Here is a 22,904-nt window from a genome sequence, read left to right on the forward strand (position 1 = left end):
CAGCATGCTGTGAAGCAGTCACTCTCGACTCATACCGAAAAAACTGGCCAGGAAGTGCTTCACTTCAGGGATTCTGGTGTCGATGGAGATTTCTGAACATTCCTGTGGCTTCAAGATCATTCTTCAAAGCAAGGATAGATAGTTGAGATCTTCAGCCATTGGTGCCACTTTGTAAAAGATAGAGCCCTAGTCAACAATGTGGAACAAAGTCAAGTTCCTCATTCGCAATGGTCTCACATACGCAATGGTTCCCAGTGGTACAAAGGAAGTTAAATGTTTTATCTACATCAACACAAGGACTGTGAAACAAGAAAATATATGCAAGCTATTTCTAAATAAGACTTTAAAGATCAGAAGAAAAAATATACTGTATATTTAAAAGAAAATATACAGTTTTAAGTATTAAAGGCCAGAGCAACAGCAGTATAAACAATGCAAAGACAAAGCGTAGACTGTTTTAAATATCCAAAAAGGCTAAATGAATTTGCAAGAGCAATAAATTAATTGAAAGAAAAGAAATTCATTATTAAATTATTCATTCATTCATTATTATTAAATTACTAGTGTTTTTTAATTTTTATATAATTCATTATAAATCATTACAATGCTGATTTAGTGCTCAAGAATGGCTGTTTATTATTATTATTATTATCATCATCAATGTCCTAAACAGTTGTGCTGCTTAATATTTTTGTGGATACTTTTATGAATAGAAGTTTAAAAGAACCATTTATTTGGAAAAAGAAATCATTTGTCTTTTGAAACAATGTAAAAGTTTTCAATATCACTTTGATCAATTTAATGCATTCCTACTAAATAAAAATATTTCTTAAAAAAGATTTAAAAAAAATTACACACATACATATATGTGTGTGTGTGTGTGTGTGTGTATATATATATATATATATATATATATATATATATATATATATATATGTGTGTGTGTGTTTGTGTATATATATATATATATATATATATATATATATATGTGTGTGTGTGTGTTTGTGTATATATATATATATATATATATATATATAATTTTTTATATATATAATGTAATGAGAGAGAAAGAGATGTATTTTTCATTATAAATAAAGTAGATGATTGCAAATGGATTCATCTATCTAGCTATCTAGACAGGGAGACAGTGACTCACACAATCTAAACATTCTTTTGAGCCATCAAGCAAGGTCATCAGACATTTCTATATAAAAAAAAAAAACAGACAGTAATGTCACTAATGATGCGAACAAAATAAATAAATAAATAAATAAATAAAAATCAAGAGGAAAAACTCTACAGATTTGCGATTTGTTTGGGCACACTTAATGACAAGCAGAAACTGATCTGTAACAATGCAGCAGTAAATTGCAGCCTCCAGCCAGTTCTTTTACAGAGAATATTACGGCGATTAAAAACAGACTGAAAAATCCATCCCTGGTGGTCCTCTCAATAACATGGAGACATCGTGACTCTTGCCAGCTTTGCTCTTGGAACCTGCCTGCTTCTAATTTTGTTGTAAGAACAGCTCATTTCTGGACAGGCCAAATTCATTCTGTCTTTTTGGTGGGGAGGCACATTCTCCTGTCATCTTGGGAAAACGGGGGCCTCTGATGAACTTCTGAGCAAAAACGTTCCTTCATTTGCTACTCAACGGTCCAATGTTAAAATAAACATCCAAAGAGAACTTGCTTTATAATCATATCTAAACAAGATAAAGGATTGCGTTTCTATTGTTCAGTTCACAATAATATTGTGTGTGACAGTTTTACCTAACCTCATCCATCACTGTGCTTAAATGCCTAGTAGAATGAATCACGACAGCACAACTCAATATACATCAAAATGTATAGACAATAAGATAGAAAAGACCTGAATCAGTCCATTAATCGTTACAAGCTGAGGTGTTTTTATGAGTCAGACCTTCTCTTTGAACCTTTTGAATGCGACAACAACTTTAATGCCACTAAAGGTTGGTTTGACATTTCAACCATGACCTGACATGGGCGAAAGTGATCTAGGAACTATGAAACTGCAAAAACTGCCTTACAAACTTGAGTCAAGCTCTCAAAGGAAGAAAGTCATGCATTTAAGATATGAAAGAGGTTCACATTCCCGCACTTCTTAATGACCCAAATATTCTTGACATCACTGTGAAAGAACAAAAGGACATTTTTCAGATCACAACTTCAGAACAGAAAAACAAAATGTTCTGGCTGGAAGGAGAGTGGAAAGATTTAGATTCCACACCATTTGGCAGACTTTTCTGGTTTAGTGGCATCCTATGAGCTCTACCATCCAAAAAGCCCAGCGCAGTAAGGCAGGCTGCAGCTCTGCAGGGAGCTTGAGCGAGCATGCAATGGTAAGAAGCAGAATGTTAGTATCTTGTCTGTCACCTGCTGTGTGTCACCAGGCTCCTGTCATTTCCCCCCATTCATTTTTCACAGTCACTCAACACTTAGACTCTCCATCTTCTCTATATACTCCTCCAATACTGTCGTTTTGGGAAGTGAAACAGATCAAGAAAAGACTAGTACTGACACTACCAGATACAAGGATGTGTTTGTCATCTAAAATGTATATAACCTGTATTTCTCTGCCCTGGTCCAGCTGTTGTCAGTATGTGTTGGTGTTTGTGAGTTCTTCCATTTCAAAATCTCTCACTCTCTATCTTAATTGTCACAGTGTCACTTGATGCATTTGTAAACATTTTTGCATTGGTTAAAAAAAAACTAAAAAAACTAAATCTATCTAATCAGTATAGCGAGCGGTGACTTCTTAAACTGGTTATGCAGCGTGCTAAAATAATATAATATAATATATTATACTTCTATTATAAATATAGTAAAATATAATCAATATGAAATATAAGTAGCCTATTATAAACAAAATACAAGTAAAACAAATTTTAATGCACAACGTGAAGGCAACGATGGATCGGAGTGCATTCAAATAGTTTAATGCACAGCTTGCTATGGATTATCACGCTAATACCATGGTCATTTGCCAGCATTGAAAATGTAAAACTGTTATTGATGTTTGCAGTGCAATATTTGACAGTTATTTTCATCAGTTACGGCTTGTTTCCTTGATTACTGGCCGCTTTGAATCAGACTCCGAAATAAAGTAATGCGTAAGATTGCATTTATTTAAATGAATTAATTATAGCATTTATTTGAATTAATTATCGAGAGAGAGAGAGAGAGAGAGAGAGAGAGAGAGAGAGAGAGAGAGAGAGAGAGAGAGAGAGAGAGAGAGAGAGAGAGAGAGAGAGAGAGAGTGTGTGTGAATTACTTGAGTCTGTTCAGCGTCTCTCTCTCTCTATTAATAGCGAAGTTTACGCCCTCATTGCTTAGAAATATAATGAAGCGGTGATTAGTATAGATGCACTGATTGCTATTTTCTTGTCCGATCCTCAATTTTTTTGTAAGTGTGACCTGCCGATAAAATTTTTTCTTTCTTCAATGCAACATTTTATTTTCAGAATAAAAAATAATAATAAAAAAATAAAAAAGACAGTTATGAAACAAGAATAAATTAATTTCAAACAGCAGCACAAATAAATTCAATAGAATAAAGAGAGATATGAAATAAACCAGGCTTAGTTTTCAGGTGGGTATACAGTATAATCAGGTAAGAAATGGTACAGAAATTAAAGTAATCAAATGTAAAATAGCACTGGATAGTCTTCATTGTAAAAATTTAATACAGATTAATACTTACAATTAGTTACAAAAGTTATAAGAGCAGAAAGTGATATTCTTTGTTTTGTGTTCTTTTATTAACATTACAGCAGCAGGAATATTAGTCTGCAGTCATTTAAGAGCTTATGCACAGATCCAATATTACACAACTTGCAATATCTTTCTCAACCAATTAGGGTCAAAAACTGACTGTGTTTAACTGAATACTAGCAAAGACGAGCATTTTGACATAATTGTGTGTGTATTTGACTGTTTAAATTCAGGAAACCACAAATTTTGATGCTTGCGACTCACAAGCAGCTTGTGCGCTTCACTTATATAGATGTGGTGCTTATATGTGGTGCTTATCACTTATATAGTGGTGCTTGCGCTTTTGGTATAAGTGTGAAACCCGCCTGAATTGGTAAAAATATGCTCAAAACAAGCGAATGAGACGAGTGAGTGAGAGGAGGCAGGTTTGTGTCACTTCGAAGTCGGAGAGAAGAGAGCAAGAACGCGCAGCTGACATTATTGCCTGTGCTGCGGGCAACAAAAGTGACTGGCTCGGAATCGGAAAGTCTTAAGACGGACTTCTGATACCTGGCCAGTAAATCGGTGCATCTCTAGTGATAAGTGTTTCTGTGCACTTGAATGTTTCTGTGTGTGTGCAGCACAATCTCGATCTCTGTGTTTCATTAGAAACGGCACAATAATGGAACTACCTGCGTGTTAAACGGTTTTATAGCCCACCTTACAGCCAATCAGAATTGATTTAGACAGACCATGGTATAAATGCATATATACACAGACACACAACAAAAATACAGTAAAAACCGTAATAATGTGAAATATTATTAAAATTTAATTTATTCCTATGAAAGTCTTTCTTTTTTTTCCCTCTATAACTATGTATTTAAATTAACACAACAATCTTGAGAAGTATACAAGAATGACAAAGAGCTTGAGACTTTACTTTTCCAACCGTTCGCAGTAAGTGGGTATGATTTTTTTATTTTATAATTTGTAAATGCATTGATATTACACTCACAAAGTGCAATTTCTCAGTAACAAAATATCTTTGAGCCGAGTATAACTAGAACAATTTATATTCAACAGAGATTTCAATTTTAATTTTCCATTTCCAGGCCTGGAAACCATAATACTAAAATTCCCTGGTATTTCTAGGTTTTCCATGACCACAATAACCCTGCATTATTCATAAACGCCACAGGTGTCAACCTGAATCACTCACAGATTACTCATCATTTCACGAAATTTCAACTTCATTCAGATTCAAACATGACTGAAAGTGATGTCCAAGTTAGTGAGTTGTTTACTATCCACTGGGTTATTAATAGCGGTCCATTTCAAACGGTTTCACCCATTTGTGCAGATTGCCTGTTGCCACCTCAAGATGCAACAATCTCAAGAGAGGCAAGAGAGATGCCTCATGTTGTTTTATTTTTGTACCGTTGATTATTTTCTCTTCAAACTTTTTTTTAAGTGATGCACTGCCTCCCTTGCCTCCCTGGAGAAAACGTCTTTGCTCCAGACTATGAAACATTAAAATAAGCAAGTAAAAGACAGTAAGACAGAAGACACCCGGGGAAAAGAGGATGACGACCCTAAAATATGACTTTCCATGTAATTGCTGTTTTTTCTCCTGGTTACATCTGTCATCGATTTTTATCTGGAGGCTTCCTCAGGACCGCATTAAGACTCCAGCAGAGCAAATATAAACAGGAGAGTGAATCAGGGGCTGGCGGGGAATGAACAGAAGCTTAAAAGGCCAAAGCATCTTTTCTTGTAGTCCAGCTAGCCTTTGCACTACTGCCCGAGATCTTTCGCATGACTTAAGGGGCCTTGGGATGGATCTGGGAAGTCTGACGTGCTTCTTTTACTTACCAGTACAGTTGCTCAGAACCAAGTTCCAAAAACACAGTTATTGGACCAATGGGCATGTAAATAAAGGCCATGGTTAAGCTGCAATGATGCTAGGGGAAAAACATAATACTACTTTACTTTTCAGATGTTCATCAAAAAAAGGACACTAGTGTTGTGCTCCATTATAGACAAATAAACTGGAAGGAAGTGACTAATTTCCTGGACCAAGTCCTAAATTAGAAAGAAAAGAAAAACACAACGCTGATAATAGGATTTGCTGAGAGAGAAACACTAAGCGAGAGCTCTGTCTGTTCTATATCAGAAGCGGGTGATGATGCCAAATGAACAGCTTTGTTAGTGCTCCAGTTATGAGACGGACCAGGGGCCCAGTGTTCAGCAAAGTGGCGTGTCATGAATACTGAGCGGACGGCTACAAAGCTCCTCATCTTCCAGGATAGGCCGGTGCTAAATGACAGTCAGGACCAGGCTGTTTTCTCTGTAAGCTTTGTCCTCAAAGAAATCTGTAACAATTTAGCTAGCAAATGACTAAATCAGCCAAAAATAAAAGCGGGCACAAAGTGCACGGATGTCGAGTGCATTTGTTTGAGAATGAGAAGTTTTGGATTTCACCCTCAGACCCCTAAACACACAGTTTATGTCCATATGTCTCATTCGATCTAAATTGTTCAGAGTTTCGTGCCTCAAATGAATTTCTGATGTCTCCCTGGAGTATATAACATTAATCAACAAGCTTACTTACGAGGCACTATCCACACTGTTAAACCCCCGCCAGCTTATGACACTCTGTAAGAGCAAATTAAGCAATATGGAAATCCATACAGCCCACAGCTTGTGAACTGTATCCCGCATATTATCGGTGGTTTAGTCAAGACATTGATTTTATATGTAGGCACATGATATGGAGCTGATTGTGTAACCACACAAGAAACCGCACGGTTTTAGTACTGAATGAATGAGTGCTTTAATTAAGACCTGAGAAAGCTGCAGTCAATTTAATTCAGGGAGCGGTGAGAATTACAACCAAGCCACCAGTAAAGCCATTGACTAAATCCACTGACTGATTCCTAAGAAGCTCATGTTGAAGAAAAACAGGATCTGGTTTTAAATCAAAGCCTATTGGATTTTGTTAATAAATCTGTCATTTAAACACTACAAAGGTCTTTTTTAAGCTCCAGGCACGTCAACTTAAACAACCTATTATTTTTATTTACGGTAGTCTATCAGTGCAGTTCCTAACCAGTGGTATGTGTACACCAGAGTTTTTTTTTTAATGGGACAGTTCATCCAAAAATTTAATTTCTGTCATTGGTTACTCACCTTCATTTTGTTCCAAACCTGTATTATGAAACATGGAACAAATCCAGAAAACAGGCCGTATTTAAAAGCTATTATTTTTTACTCACAATGGAAGCAGCTAGCGATTTACACACACACACACAAAAAACACGTCTCTTATGATTATAAATAATAAATAATTTGTTATATTTATATAGCACTTTTCTGGGTCTCCTCAACCACCACCAATGTACATTATATCTTACATTATATTCCAAATCATACAAGTTCCAATGACAGATTTATGTGAGGTAAAAACCTAAATTTAAGTTATTCCCTGCTTTTCTCCAGGTAGCTGCTAAGTGTTGCAACAAGATCGTTGAGATGGATCGGTTTAACTCATGAATGAATCATTCAGACCAATGTAAAGCGATTCATCGAAAATATTCAGATTGAACGAGTCGCTCACAAAACACGTCACTACCTCTGTCAAGAATGCGACAAGTAGAACTAAACAAGCGTAAAATACCAAATTACATATTTCAAAACCCATGCATCAGATTTTAAATCAACACAATAAAAATAAAAATATTTTTTGGGGGAATGATAAACAATTATTTGATTTTTAAAGGATACGAAGCTAAATGATTTCCAGTATAATGCAAATTTTGTATTTTTTTTAAAAAGGGGGAAAAAAGGTTTTGAAGTTCATGAGCATTACTGGAAAAATGTGGTCTATCGCATAACTCCAACATTTTCATGCTTCATTTAGTCTTTTTTGCCAACATGGCAGGACGCTGCAGTAAACCATAAACCACACGCCTCAGCTGCATCATTTATAGCCCATTAATGCTAAGTGAGATCTTCATATAACTTTAGATTATAAACATTGATTAACAATATCCATCGCTCTGCAAAACATTACCAAGGCAGCTGCTCAATGCCATTTCTCACACACAAACTAAACGTATGTTTTTCATTAATTCCAAGGCCATGTGCTTACGAAAGGTCAACCGTATTCTGAACGCGCTTCTGTGGGTGTGTGTGTACATGCAAATGCTCACGCACAGTATGGCTTTGTTAGTAACAGTGAGAAAAGGTATTTTTTCTGCCATATCCCACATGCCTCATTGCTTCCTCCTACAGTCTGAGCCCCTACTTTAGTGTGATAGCAAGCGAATGAACAAAAGACAGAGTCTATTTATATCTCTCCCCACCAAGCCCTTCTTGGCGGTTGCCTGCAGTTAATCATTATTCATAATGCGGGGGAAGCGTCACCTTCACTATGTCACGTAACACTAAGTGCTGGAAGGATCTAAGAGTTCTGTGTTCATCACCATTTGTCACATCTGAACGCCTGCATCTATAAATACACGTGGCATCTATGCATGTGCCACTCACTTTGACCTTTCCACAATGTCCCCAGGCTTGACTCATCTCTGCTGCCTTTGTAACAACACCTTGCTATATCATGTAACAAATGTCATACGATTACACAGTGCAGAGAATGCGGAACCAGTGGCAGTAAATGGCACCCTGTCACAATGCTATCCAGGGTCTAATTCCAAGGTCATGACAAGTGTCATCCTGAACCACTAAATCAGAGGTCGGTAACCTTGGGCACACGCGCCACCATTGGCACGCAAAAATGTAATCACTGAAGCAAAAGCTGATTTATTTTGGTTGTTTATTTGGGAAATTAACTGTTAAGTGCATCAGTTTACATCTTTGTGTTGTATCTAATCTGGGATGTACAAAACAACATTTTCTAAATCACCTAGCAAGTAGGTTGCTTGAACAACTAGCCGAATGATTAGATTCAGAACGGAGACTAAGCGAAATAGGATAGGAAAGAACGCAGTTAGTTCTTTTAAAAGTTTAACTTTTTTTATTTGACATGACAGACAGTTGCTCATGTCAGAAAATGTAAAAAAGTAGCAAAATGGAACAGTCAAATGTCTCTTCCAAAAGGGTTTTTAACAGGGCCACACACGTGTGTGTGTCTGTCTGTCTGTGTGTGTGTGTGTGTGTGTGTGTGTGTGTGTGTGTATGTATGTATGCATGTATGTATGTATGTATGTATGTGTGTATGTATGTGTGCGTGTATGTATGTATGCGTGCGTGTATGTATGTGTGCGTGTGTGTATGTGTGTGTATGTGTGTGTGTGTGTGTGTGTGTGTGTGTGTGTGTGTGTGTATGTATGTATGTATGTATGCATGTATGTGTGCATGTATGTGTGCATGTATGTATGTGTGCATGTGTGTGTGTGTATGTATGTGTGCATGTGTGTGTGTATGTATGTATGTATGTATGTATGTATGTATGTATGTATGCATGTATGTATGTGTGCGTGTGTGTATGTGTGTGTGTGTGTGTGTGTGTGTGTGTGTGTGTGTGTGTGTGTGTGTGTGTGTGTGTGTATGTATGTATGCATGTATGTGTGCATGTATGTGTGCATGTATGTATGTGTGCATGTGTGTGTGTGTATGTATGTATGTATGTATGTATGTATGTATGTATGTATGTATGTATGTGTGCATGTATGTATGTGTGCATGTATGTATGTGTGCATGTATGTATGTGTGCATGTGTGTATGTATGTGTGCATGTGTGTATGTGTGCGTGTGTGTATGTGTGTGTGTGTGTGTGCGTATGTATGTGTGTATGTATGTATGTGTGCATGTATGTGTGCATGTATGTGTGCATGTATGTGTGCATGTATGTGTGCATGTATGTATGTATGTATGTATGTATGTATGCATGTATGTATGTATGTATGTATGCATGCACGTGCGTACGCATGTATGCACACACACATATACACACACACGAACGCACACACAAACAAACATTTGAAGTGGATCAAAACCTTTCAAAGTTATACATGAATTTTGAACAATACCCATTCTTGTCTTAGGACAACTTTGATGAACTTTTTTGATCCACTTCAAATTGTGACTAATATATACACACACACAGTATCTATTTTGGATTTTTTTTACATGTTTTTGAAAGAATGTTCTTTTATGGTCACACATGTACTTGATTAAAAATACAGTAAAACAGTAATATTTTGAAATATTACAATTTTAAATAACTTTTCTATTAATGCATATCAAAATGTTCTTTATTCCTGTGACAGCAAAGCTGAATTTTCAGCATCATTACTCCAGCCGACTGTGTTACATGATCCTTCAGAAATTATTCTAATATGATGATTTGGTGCTCAAGTGCTATATTTATTTACTAATCTATTATTGACAAATATTAATAATAATATTTTTACATTGAACTGGTTTTACAGCTATTTGATGAACAGAAATGTAATAACGAGTTTCTGAACAAATGGGACTGTTATACATACACACAAATAAAAGAAAAAAGAAAAACTAGATAACCTAGCCTGTCACTTAATTGACTAGCTGACCTTTATGACCCTTGGCTATTTCGCATGCGTGTGTATTACTTGTCGTGAGCGTAAGACAAGGTGTATCTTTTTTTTCTTAAGTGAAACCATGCTGAATGGATTTATAGGTCACATAAATAAAGCCCATGATAGAGAACAGTGTGGGAAACAGTGTATCACCTACCCTTTTAGATTATGAGGTCTTGAGATAAGACAAGAGCACTCTGATAAACGAGAGCGCCTGAAGAGAATTGGGAGCCCCTGCTGGGAGGCCAGTGGACTGATCAAACCAAAGATTAGAGCTGTTATGATCTACTCTGCTCTCCAACTCCCTATGAGGCACAAATGATGAAATATTAGCTAAGACACAGCACATGTGCTTCAGCCACAGACAGGGCAGTCAACAACGGTGCAGTCTACAGTTTCCACCCCTTCACATTTGCAGTAAACAACATTTGGGTGGAAGGAAAGGTGTGATTTAACAAGAATCCTGCTAAAGCTCACCGTCAGCATTTGGGTGTAACCTCTAACTGCTCTGACCTTACGAGAAACGCATCGCTTCCTGCACAATACGGAAATGGATGCCAGTCTGCTGCTCTCCAGGGGCTCGTTCTTCGTACGTCGCTAACTCAGTTAGCTGGATTTGATTGTTGACGATTTGGCATGATCTTGGATTGTTTGGTTCTTCGACGCTCATCCTGGACTTGCTGTCATAGCAACAGGTGCGCAAACTTGAACCAGAGCCATAGAGAGAGAGAGTTGCGACACTCCCATAGACCTCCGTTGTAAATAATGGCGGCGCTTTTAACCGCCTACTTCCGGGATATGGAGATCGGAATAGTTCCAAACACTGTCATTTGGGCGTTGGACACCATTCACTTACATTGCTGCGCGTCGAGTTGTTCCAGAGTTAAGTTGCCGAAATATCGACCTCTTTTGAATTGTCAACTGTCTATATTGTATCAGATGCCCTTTGCGATGCTTATACTGGTCTTCATTTGTACATGCACAGCGTAATTATTTATATTTTATGTTGGTTGTTTCAACCAATTTTCAAGCACTGCCTGCTAGCTAACATTAGTTAGCTAGCGCGACTTCGTCAGCTAAGAGTTCGGTAATGAATCGCTACCACCTTTATAGCAACTTTTATTTAATGAAATTTTTGGGGATATACTAACTTTTCATTATGTTATTATTGTCTTGAGTGAAGCGGCTTGTGAGAACAATGCTGGACCTTTAGGATTGTTATGGCCATCACCAGTCCTGTCTGTTTCATGGATCACCTGCCCCTGGTTTTTGTTTTTCTTGTTCACACACACAAGCACACATTTTTGTTGTCTGTCATTGTTTAATAAAAAATATTTTATTTGTATCAGCCATGCTTAAATTCGTTTTTAATCTGTTATAGTTTTGATAATGTGTATGGCCTTAATCTTAAAATAATATTCTTAGTCTTAACATGATCATGTTTCACGTTGTGGTCCTGGGGGTGGCCACTTTCATCAGAAGAAGTGAGCTAGCTTCTAAGCGAATTCTGAACGGACCGCCACGGCAGACCTCTTTGCGTGATCACGAAGGTAGGCTAATGGCTGAATCAAAATTTATAAGCAAAATAACGGGAATCAATAGCCTAATACAGCCCAGTTGTGCTAAAATAAATATCATGAGACGTCCATCATCAGATGAATGATATGGAAAAGTTAAGTTAGAGCCGCTAAAGCCAGTGCTACTACCCATGCGAACATGAACACTAAGCTTTTCCCTCCAAAAATATAGCTTAAAACTTATCTCAAAATGCAAAACTGACATTAACAAAATGCAATAATGCAATAACAGCTGAAAAAGTACTTGGGTGTGTGTTTTATTTTATATTTACCGTTCAATAATGCAATCGCTGCTGTCTGTCCCATAGAAGAACATGACAGCCAGCGTACGTTTTGGAACTATTGGGGCTTACATGAACCACGTGACAGCCATAGCGGCGACATCAAAGAGTGTCGCAACTCTCTCTCTCTATGGCTCTGACTTGAACCTGCTCGGGAGCAGGCTTATTTCATGTAAACAGGATTAGATCCCGGCTTCATAAGCGGAGCTGATACGGGAAGTCCAGCGCAGCGCGATAGTGCACTTTCTGAGATTGAAATTTTTTTCTCGTGACTCGTGAGATTGTCGTTTACATTATTAATTTGTTGGAAACGCACATTATTTTCGACTTGTCGGAGTCGGGCTTTAACTACAGCACAAACTGTTTGCATTGCCCTAAGATTATTTGCGAGTGGCTCTTTCCTTTACACTATTGGAGCAGAGAACTTGATGGAAAGTGCTGTCTGTCGTGTCATTGGGAGTTTACCTGGCGCTTTTAGGTTTAAAAAACAGTTTTAGGTTTTTAAGACCCAATGTTGTAAAGCAGTTTTTTTAAAGCAGTTTTTTTTTTTTTTTTTTTTTTTTGGCTATCATTTTTTATGAAGATCATGCAATCATGACCATGCCGATTACAGTATGTCACTCAGGCTTCACTAACGTGATTGGTACCATAGACTATAGGTTTCCATAGACTGCCATCAAGGCCTCAATGAAGGGGATTATGTGAACAGAAAGGGGGTTCACAATGTAAATGTGCAGCCCAGTTACTATTGGGAGTCTTAATATTCCAGATTAATAATATTATATCAAATAAAAAAAGTCAGTTGACTAAAATCTTCCATATCACAAATGTGAAAGCAAAATGGCCAGGATCTGTGCATGACTTAAGAATTTTCAGAGATTCACATTTATGCACATTATTTGAAAGTGGTAAGAAAAGTTCCACAATTAAATATCAAGCTCACTGTATTACATACACTTATGCTGATCCTAACAGAACTGCATTTCTTCATAGGTGATTATGACATGTTCCTGCCTGCAGACAGGTGTTTTATGACCCCATTCCCTGACCCAAACCAGTTACAATGCAGTAGCCAGGACAAGGGCACGCAATGAAATGAACTTTGGCTAACTAAAGGGAAGATTTCAGTGTCTGATAAGTCTGAGGTTTGCACACCTGACAGGGCCTGTGACATTGCTGCATGTGCCATATTACACAACATTGCCCAAAAAAAAACAACAAAAAAAACTTTTCATTATAATATAATGAAAAGTTTAATAAAAGACCAATATACTTAGTTCCTTGAGTTTTATTTCAATTGTTCTTTGTAAAGAAAAGCCAGTGTTCAAGTGCCTGCAACAAGAGATATTAGACACATGCCTCATGCAACAAATAGAAAGGAAAAGTTGGCTATACACTGCCCACCTGTAGGCCTAGTCTCCTCTGTCTGTGCTGACTCTTCTGTAGGCCTTTCTGTATATGTGGAATCCTGCAACTTATATTGCTGCCATAAAGCATACAAGTATAAATTAAGTAAAGTTATTTATGTACTTGCAGGTAGGCTAGTTCCTCCATATGACAGTTATCTGAGAGGGTTTATTCACTGTCCAGTGAAATGGAAACAAATGGACATTACAAAGTCTTATACTTTCTTTCCTTTGGAAAGTTATAAAAAAAAATGTCCACTTACTGCACATATTTCAGCCACCACTTTCTTGGGAACAGATACAAGTGTTGGTGTATTATGTAAAAGTGCACAAAAGAGGAAAACACAATGTCATTATATGAACTACACTCTGGAAAAATATTTTTACATTAATATAAGTTTATTAGTTTTGTCAAAGCAATTCATCATTACTCAAGATTTAACAGTTGAAATGACTATACAGCCTTAATTTAATGCAGCAAAAATTATTTTACAGTGTAGGCTACTAAGATCTTTTCTTCTTTTTTTTTTTTTTGCTCAGCCTTTTTCTTGGTTGCTTTTATAAACAGCCAACCATTTATTTAACAGTGTCTTTTATAAAAGAGACTATAATATAACAAAAAAATTACCATTATGTAGAATATTTTTGTACTTCACTTTTGTTTGTTCCCATGTTCTAGTGTGGTGACTCTGACATTACAATGAACAAAGTAATTATGCAATTATTCAAATACAAAAATATAGGCTAATAAGTGATAAAAAAACATCTAACATGGCCACTTCTAACGGATTTAAATTGTCTGCTACTTTTTGCCAGCCCTCTCTCCTGGCTTTTGCAGACTTTGAGGTGTTCCCTGGCGTTTTGCATTAAAACATTAAAATTCCGAATAAACTTCGACTATTAGTTCTTGCTCTGCTGCGGAGAAAAACTGTGCGCGCTCTTTGGCCATGCTGAACAGCCAATAGCAGCGTTGCTGATCAATGTTTCTACTATCGATACATGTCCCCTTTTAACCCAGCGCATGAACGCGCAATTATCTCAGATAACTCAATCCAGCGATACTAATCCTATCCGGCAAGTGTGTTCGAAGAACCGAGTTAGCCAGATCATGATTAGCACGATGATATTATCTTGGATGTGTCATTTGATCTCGGATGTAATAAGCAACGTACGAAGAACGAGCCCCAGGAATGCAAAGGTGAGTCTGTTAGTCTTTTCTTTTTCAGGGCGCCTAATTGGCTGTGACCCTTCATCAACTCAGGAAGGAAATAAACTGTTCTTGGCAGCGCAGTTGTCCGAGAAGTTGGCACTTTTGGATGTTAACATTCAATTAAACTTCGGTTGAGAAATAGAGGAGCAAGCTTAATGATGGGACTGTTTTTGGCTTCTCACTGCACATCATCTTCAAAACCTACAGGTATTTAGCAATCATTAATCAGACAACCTCTCTGTCCACAAAGTATATTAAACATTCCCTCTGCAGAGATCCAGAACAGAAAAAGAGGATTTCACACTCACACATATCTAAATCCTCAATCGCATACAGTGAGGTATTGAGACGTCCTTCTACTTCCATTCTCTCCATTTCGAATATCGGACACAGATGTTGCGCCCATTCACCATGGAGAGTTTAGTGTTCCCTGGTATGTGTCTTGTTAATCTCATGAGCCTTCAGAGCTTCAAACTTTCCTTTCTTTTTAACTGAAATTTCCTTTCGTCCAAATGTTTCCCCCTGCCAAGTTTGATACACGTGTAACATTTGCCATTTTCCTCCCCTTTCCACTGAGACTAGCTCTTCCATGAAAGACAAAAAATATATTAACTCTTTATCGAGAAAGGTCAGATGGACACGAGAGACTTTTTTCAAAGGAAAGCAAAGTAGTAAGTCAAGTCAAACATGAGGTCATGGAACGTTTCGTCTTCTAGTCTGATGTCTGGTTCTAGGCACCAGCTTTTCCCCAATTTAAGTTTCCATGCAAAAAATATGAACTGGGAAAGGCCTTTGTGTGCTGAAAAGAGCTAAGTGATTTTCTTCACAGAGGAGTTCCAACTACAGAGTGCACATGTGTTTCCAATAAAAGAGTCCAGTTTGAGTCCAAGGTTGGGCCCCCTCACCACTTTGAAAAAAAGAGTCTGTGAAGGCATCATGGGCCAGCGACAAATGGAAAAAAGAACACAAGTTGAGGAAAAAAAGGTTGCAGAAGCAAAGATATCCCTTTGCTTTTGTTCACCCAAAAATGAATATTCTGTCATCATTTACTTACTCACGTAATTCCAAACCTGTATGACTTTCTTCCATGGAACACAACAGGAGACATTTTGAAGAATGTTAGTAACCACAGTTTTAGTGACCATTGTCTTCCATTGTATGGAGATGTATATATAGAATGTTCTTGTGTTCCACAGGATAAAGGAAGTCATTTAGATTTGGAAAGATGTAAATGTTTTGGCTTAAACAACAACAAAATTACTCTTAAGATGTTAGAATTTGCTCTGAAAAACATCAAGTTTCAGACAATCAGCCTCATTAAGATTCTCAATATCTTCCTGCAACAATATGCATGTGCTTAAAAGTGGCAACTGTTCAAAGCTGTAGGCCTACCGAGCTCTAGAGGAGTAATTTAACCTCCCAATGGAGGCAGCACCTAACAACTGCTCTCTCTGTTGGTAAGTGTCAGCCTCTTCCCCTCTCAAACTCTCCGTTGCTCAAGGGGCCACACCAGGGGTGCACATGTAATGGAGCCGAGTCTTGGATCACAGTGCAAAAGAATGCTTGGGGAACATTGTATATACAGTGGAGCAGAGTGTGATTCTCTGTCCCGGCTTTGATGTCTGGGGCTGTAGAGCAGTGCTGGTTCGTTCTCTTTGCAGTGCTATATAAAGAGAATGGAAGATCGTTACTTTCTGCAGGTGAGAGTCTTCATCTGTGAAAATCCTGTGGGGCAGAATGGTGCCTGTCAGACTAAGACTATATGTCTCCTGCACAAATTTACCAATTCAGACACATCAAAAGAACCATCCGGGGAGGCTTAGAGCTGAACCATTAATAGATTTATATTGACGTCCTAGGCTTTATAGAAGGATGAGGAATGTATGTGGTAACAGAATGAAATGCCTTAAAGGGATAGTTCACACAAAATAAATATTCTGTCATAATGTATTCCCCTGTATGATGTTCCAAACACATTACTTTCTTCTGTGCAAAACAAAATGAGAAATTGTGAAGAATGTGCTTGTTGCTCTTTCCCATGCAGTTGCAATAAGGTTTCAAATAGGACGTAAAAACATCATACAAATATAATTTCAAGTTTCATTCCTATATTTTCCAAAGCCATTTGATAGCTTTGTGTGACAAACAGTTGAAAGGTAGTTGTTGTAAATCACTGATAACTAGCTGATTCATCATCAGTATTAACCATTGTGATCATTGACTTAAAGGGATATTTCACCCAAAAATGAAAATTGTGTCCATTTACTCACCCTCACGTTGTTCCAAACCTGTATGAGTTTCATTCTTCTGTTGAACACAAAAGAAAATATATTTAAGGAATGTTGGTAACCAGACAGTTGACGGTACCCATTGACATCAATAGTATTTATTTTCCTACTATGGAAGTCAATGGGTCCCGTCAACTGTCTGGTTAACAGCATTCTTTAAAATATATTCTTTATATATTCTTTATTCATACGGGTTTGGAACAACTTGAAGGTGAGTAAGTAATGACAAAATAAAAAAAATTTGGGTGAACTATCCCTTTAAACTGGATCATTCTGGTTTTGGTTTTGAGAGCTGAATCAACCAATTTACTGAAAAGATCTAAATAATTTGTAATTGTCAAAAAAATAAATAAATCAGAAGCCTCTAATTGTCTCATCAACTGTTGTGAAGGAGATCTAGGCCAGTTTTGATTTTCAATGAATATAATGCACAAGTCTTTGTCATTTTGAAGCTTGACAGTGGCAGTGTTCCAACTTTCGTTTTCACAGAAGTCATACATGAAGGCAAGTAAATGATGATGAGAGACTTTTCATTTATAGGTGAACAATGAGTGACTGCGCATTTAAGAGAGATGCTTTGGGGAATGTGTTTTTGCTGTGTATGTTTTGTACAACTGAAAGGATGAGAAAGGAGAAAAGATAAGTAGGCAAAAAAATGGTGATCTGTTTGATTTCATGGTCTCAGGAAAAGCAGGGGAGAAGAGAGAAAAGGTGATGCAGAGGGAGCAAGATAGCTCTGCCTCTCCAATGATTGGTTGTTCCTGTGTAAATGGTCTACCTATCTTGGTCAGGTATTGGGAGCGGAACATGCTCCCTCCCACGTCTGCCAAGCAGTGCCTGAGGCCGAGAACGGCCTCCGATTGGAGCACCTCATCTGCACATGGGTGCTTTGATGTACGCACACAAGGCAGCCCATGTCATTGCATTTGAAAGCTCTCGTTTTCAACGACATCGACACAGGTTGCATTGCTCCTGGCGTTCCAGGTGCTGCCATGTGTTAATCTCAGAGGCCTGGTTCCGCATCAAGCTTCCCTTCTTAAGCGAGCCAGCTTTGAAGAGCTGTCTGATCAAACTGCTGCTTAACAACCCACATATCACTGGGAGCCTCCGTAACTACCGTTGCTTAAAATGGGCACAACTTTAACCGCCCTGACTCTGTTATCTGCAACTGCAGGTGAAGAGCTGGAAGATAGTGCAGACATCCTCACAAGGACGTTTACAGCAAATCCTGTTAAGCAAAATAAATGTTGGAACACAGCAGAAAAAGAAAGACTTATATGAAGAATCATTTCTGTAAGTCCTTTCGGGCTGCATTCGGGTCATAACAAATGTGCCCAACAACACAAGGAGTCAGACACTAAAGTAATGAAATCACATTTGCTTGCACTGGCAGATTCCCAAATGATTATCCACGGTCTTACCTCATCACACACCGAGGTCTGTATTTCATGGTGATAGATGCACTGCGTGTGAAAGCCTCTGCTGCCTAATGCATCTGTGGATTTGGATGCTGTGCATCATCTGGAGATCATCAGAAAATTCCATATGTGTATTTAGATGATATATATCTAAATAACTCCTGTATCTGAGGTCTTAAAAGTGTTGATGTCTGCAGACACCTGCAAAAGTATACAGCGGTACTGGACATGTGCTGGAGGAATCAAACTCAGTCTAGTTGGGCCCTGAGGGCAACAAGGCAATTTGAGCAGATCTCATTCTCTGCTGTGACAGCACCCAACTGGACCATCGGGGACTTCAGATTATTTCTGTTGTTACCCTTAAACAATATCACACAAATAAAATATCCCACTCAGACTTGAAGCATCATTTCTTGGGAATACTAGGAACGAGCTTGAAAAAAGGAAAAGCAATATTTAGACTTTCTGGAAACGCTCTAACCCAAGAATGGCTGCAAACTAGGCCAGCAAAAGTGAAGGGCTGAAAAGATCTTAAGATATCTGTTTCTCTGCTGGGCTATAAATCAGGGAGATGCATCCAACATTAAATCTTGCTGTGCCTGATGTAACAAATATAAACCTGCAAAACTAGAGTGAAAATGAAAAAAAAAAAAAGATAAACACACTGCATGCAGCAAGTTTTTAAAAGTTAAGCTGTGAAATAATTATTGTGCACAAATCTTACCATTAGACATTATTCTCCCAAAAATAAGATGGTTTTATGGTATCTTACTTGTGCATGGGCATACAGGCCAGAAATTAACCAGAGCAAGGTAAAACTCCACCAAAAGTGACTAAATTTACCATATCAAACATGTTTCTAGGGGTGTAACGATACACTCAGGTCATGACTCATGAGTCAATACAAATCACGTTACCGATCTCACGATACGATCGCAATATTTTAAGCCAAAATGTATTATTACTTTATTATTAAAATAATAATATTCTTATTTTATAATTATCAGGACCCACAAATATTACCCTATTGCATTATTATACATTATATTCAACATTATATATAGTAGTTTTATATAGTAAATGTCACTGAAACTCTGTGAAGTTAATATTTTTGTCACATGCAGTACTCGCACTTTAAAGGCAAGCTTTTTTGATGAACGGTTAGTTCATCCAAAAAAATTTATTCTTCATTTACTCACTCTCATGTTGTTTTCGCACGTCATGCAAGCATTTGAACGTCTATGTTAAGGCTACTACAGTATGCATGTCATTGTAAATCTGTTCTCATCATATAAAACCATTGCGTCTCTTCAGAAGACTTGGATTTGGATTAGACCATTCGATTGTTCTTTTAACAATGACTTCATGACATTTTTTGGATCTTTAAGTTTTAGAGGAATGGACTTTAAATGGAGAGACAGAAATATCTCAGGTTTCATAAAAAATATCTTCTGTTTACTTAGTTGAACTAACTGTCACTGTGTGAAGACATGTAGCTAACATAAAGTGGTTTTTGATTAAATAAAAAATAAAAAAAATAAAAAAATGAATTAACACAAATTGTATTTAATAAATAATAATGAATAAATAAACAATAATGAATAAATAAACACTGAATTTAAATATAACACTCCAAAACAATTTTTGAAAAAAGTAACAGAAATGTAAACATCCAAATCTACAGAGGAAGTAGATTGCAGATAGCTAAAAAGATGTTTTGTGTTTGTTGTGATCTTATGCATTATTTACAGCCAAAAAATATTCAATTTTAGGTACACCCATTTGTTCCTGTCCACCTGTGGGAGCAGTGCATGATGCATTTGGCAGATGTTTTTTTTCTCCAAAGCAGCAACATTGCATTGAAGCTATACATTTGATCTGTTCATGCATTTCATGGGTATTCATGACCATGTTGTTGCTAGCATTGCATGCATTAAATACTGGCAGTAGCTTTGAGCACCAACCTGTGCGACTTTTACAGAGTTCTGAGAGGCACCTCCAGCGTGATATTCAACCTTGAATTTCTTGACTATCTCTTCAAACCTAAAGTACAAAAGAGAGGAAAAAAGCTTCCATAAGACAAGAAAAAAATCTTTATGCACGTACACATAGAATATACATACATATAGTACACGTTATATTTTGGGATGTTCACTGTTTTAAGAAAAAAATAGACTTCATTCAAGATACACTACAATACTACAATTTTGAGGTCAGTAAAAACATTTATAGTGTGACAGATTTCTATTTCAAATAAATGCTGTTTTTAACTTTCATTCAAAGAATTATGAATAAAAATATCATGGTTTCCACTGAAACAGCAGCAGCACAACTGTTTTCAACATCATTGGAATAAATTACAATTTAAACAAAATAGACATAAATGAGCAGATTTTTGATGAAACAAGGGTGTTTTATTTTTAACACAGGCCTTGTCCAGAGCACAATCGCAAGATCACCCAGTGGAGATGCATCGAGAACAGGAAACCTCAGACACTGTAAACAGGAAATGGGGGACTTGAAGCCTTGTGCCGCAGGGCAGTAAGCCTTCTGAGAAAGTGCTGTACTTCTGAAGTACTGTACTTCTGCACGCATCTCTCAGCGTGTAGAGACATGCGCGCACACACACACAAACAAAAGACACAAACAAAGGCAACAAGCAACCTACCCCCTGTCTGGACATTATTACAAGGAAAAGCATCCTCCCCAAACCTGTGTGCACAACAGATTTTAACAGCATGCAAATAGTCTGAATCACTGAAGGATATGACCTCCCGTGGCCTCTGCAGTACAAACACGAACATGAAAACCACACACACCAAGCTCCTCTCCATACAACACTGATGTCTGAGACTGATATCTGCCAACATATCCTTCTTGTTTCTGCTGATACGGTTGCTTGCAGCATTTTAGTCCTGCTAGACATTAGCGCTGCTTTTGACACTATATGTCATATCCTCATTGACAGGTTGCGTGTTTTGTTAGGCATCTCTGGTGTTGTGTTCGAATAGTTTGAATCATACCTATCTGATCGTTTTCAGTATGTTTGTCTGGGGAAAAACAAATCTGAGGCAACATTAGTTCAGTAGGTAGTCCCGCAGGGGTCAGTACTAGGACCTACTTTGTTCTGCATCTATATGTTGCCGCTTGGTGACATTATTAGAAAGTACGGTCTGGGGTTTCATTGTTATGCTGATGGCACGCAGATCTATGTTACCACACTCCCGGATCCTAATCTCGCAATCACAGCTCTTACTGAATGTCTGGAAGAAATAAAGGTATGTATGCATGACAATTATCTTAAACTTAATGAATCAAAAATGGAACTGTTACTTGTTGGTATGCCGGCAGCTTTGCACAAACATAACTGTCTAAATCTGTTCACTGATTCTGAGTTATTGGCTCCAGCATCACAGGTGAGAAATCTAGGTGTTATCTTTGATTCACATTTGTCATTCGATGCCCATATCAAATTGGTTTCAAAATCTGCATTTTTTCATCTAAAAAAAATTGCCAGAATTTGATCTTCTTTATCCCTGCCAGATGTGGAAAGGCTTATCCATGCATTCATTACGTCGAGACTAGATTATTGTAATGCACTTTACTCGGGTCTCCCTGATAAGTATATTAAGAAATTACAGTATATTCGAAACTCGGCCGCACGTGTATTGACACACACAACTGTTTCCGCAGCATATTTCCCCTGTTCTTTATGAACTCCATTGGCTTCTGGTATCAGCACGTATTGATTTTAAAATCTTGATTTTAACATATAAAGCCATTCATTGGATAGCGCCGGCATATCTCTGTAATCTAGTTGCTCCTTACACTCCAATTTGTTCGCTCCGCTCTTCCGACTCTTCTACTTTTCAGCAGTCGATGACTGGTCATTCTTTCTCTACTACAGCTCCACGGTTGTGGAATAAACTTCCTCTGATGATTAAAAATTCTCCAACACTGGACTGTTTTAAGAAGTCTCTAAAGACCTATCTTTTAAAAAAAGTGTACTATCATTAACTTCTGTAATGTTTAATTTGTAATGTTTAACTTTGGTAGGCTACTGTATATTTTTTGGTGTAGCACTTTGGGTTGGAGAAAAGCGCAATATAAATAAAATGTATCATCATCATATAAACCTCACACGCATACATATACGTCACCCTTTTTAGGGTCTCATCTTCCTGTTTTTTGGTTAATTTACACGTCTTTGGTCCGTGTTGCGTTCATATATCATTTGAACCACACCAGTTCATTTGGAAAAGAGACCCACCTTTTCAGCGGTCTCGACCCGCTTGTTTGGTGCGCACCAGGGTTTCGGATGGCAGTGTTCACACGTATTCAAATGAACCGCACTTACAGAGCAATCGCAATAGGGCTGGTCCGAATACCATTTTTTGAGCTTCGAAGCTTCGGTAGTAATGAACTTC

General features: G+C 37.5%; 1 protein-coding gene across 2 annotated transcripts in view; it reads right to left on the reverse strand.

The window, feature by feature from the left end:
• adka (adenosine kinase a) overlaps nt 1-22,904 on the reverse strand; it is a 159,951-nt gene that overhangs the window by 98,417 nt on the left and 38,630 nt on the right. For both annotated transcript variants that reach the window (XM_082154190.1, XM_082154191.1), the window contains exon 4: nt 20,442-20,520. In XM_082154190.1, the coding sequence (XP_082010316.1) occupies nt 20,442-20,520 (79 nt within the window). The remainder of the gene's footprint in view (nt 1-20,441; nt 20,521-22,904) is intronic.

The sequence above is a fragment of the Leuciscus leuciscus genome (assembly GCF_965113295.1).
Source record: "Leuciscus leuciscus genome assembly, chromosome: 22".
Taxonomy (NCBI): Eukaryota; Metazoa; Chordata; class Actinopteri; order Cypriniformes; family Leuciscidae; genus Leuciscus; species Leuciscus leuciscus.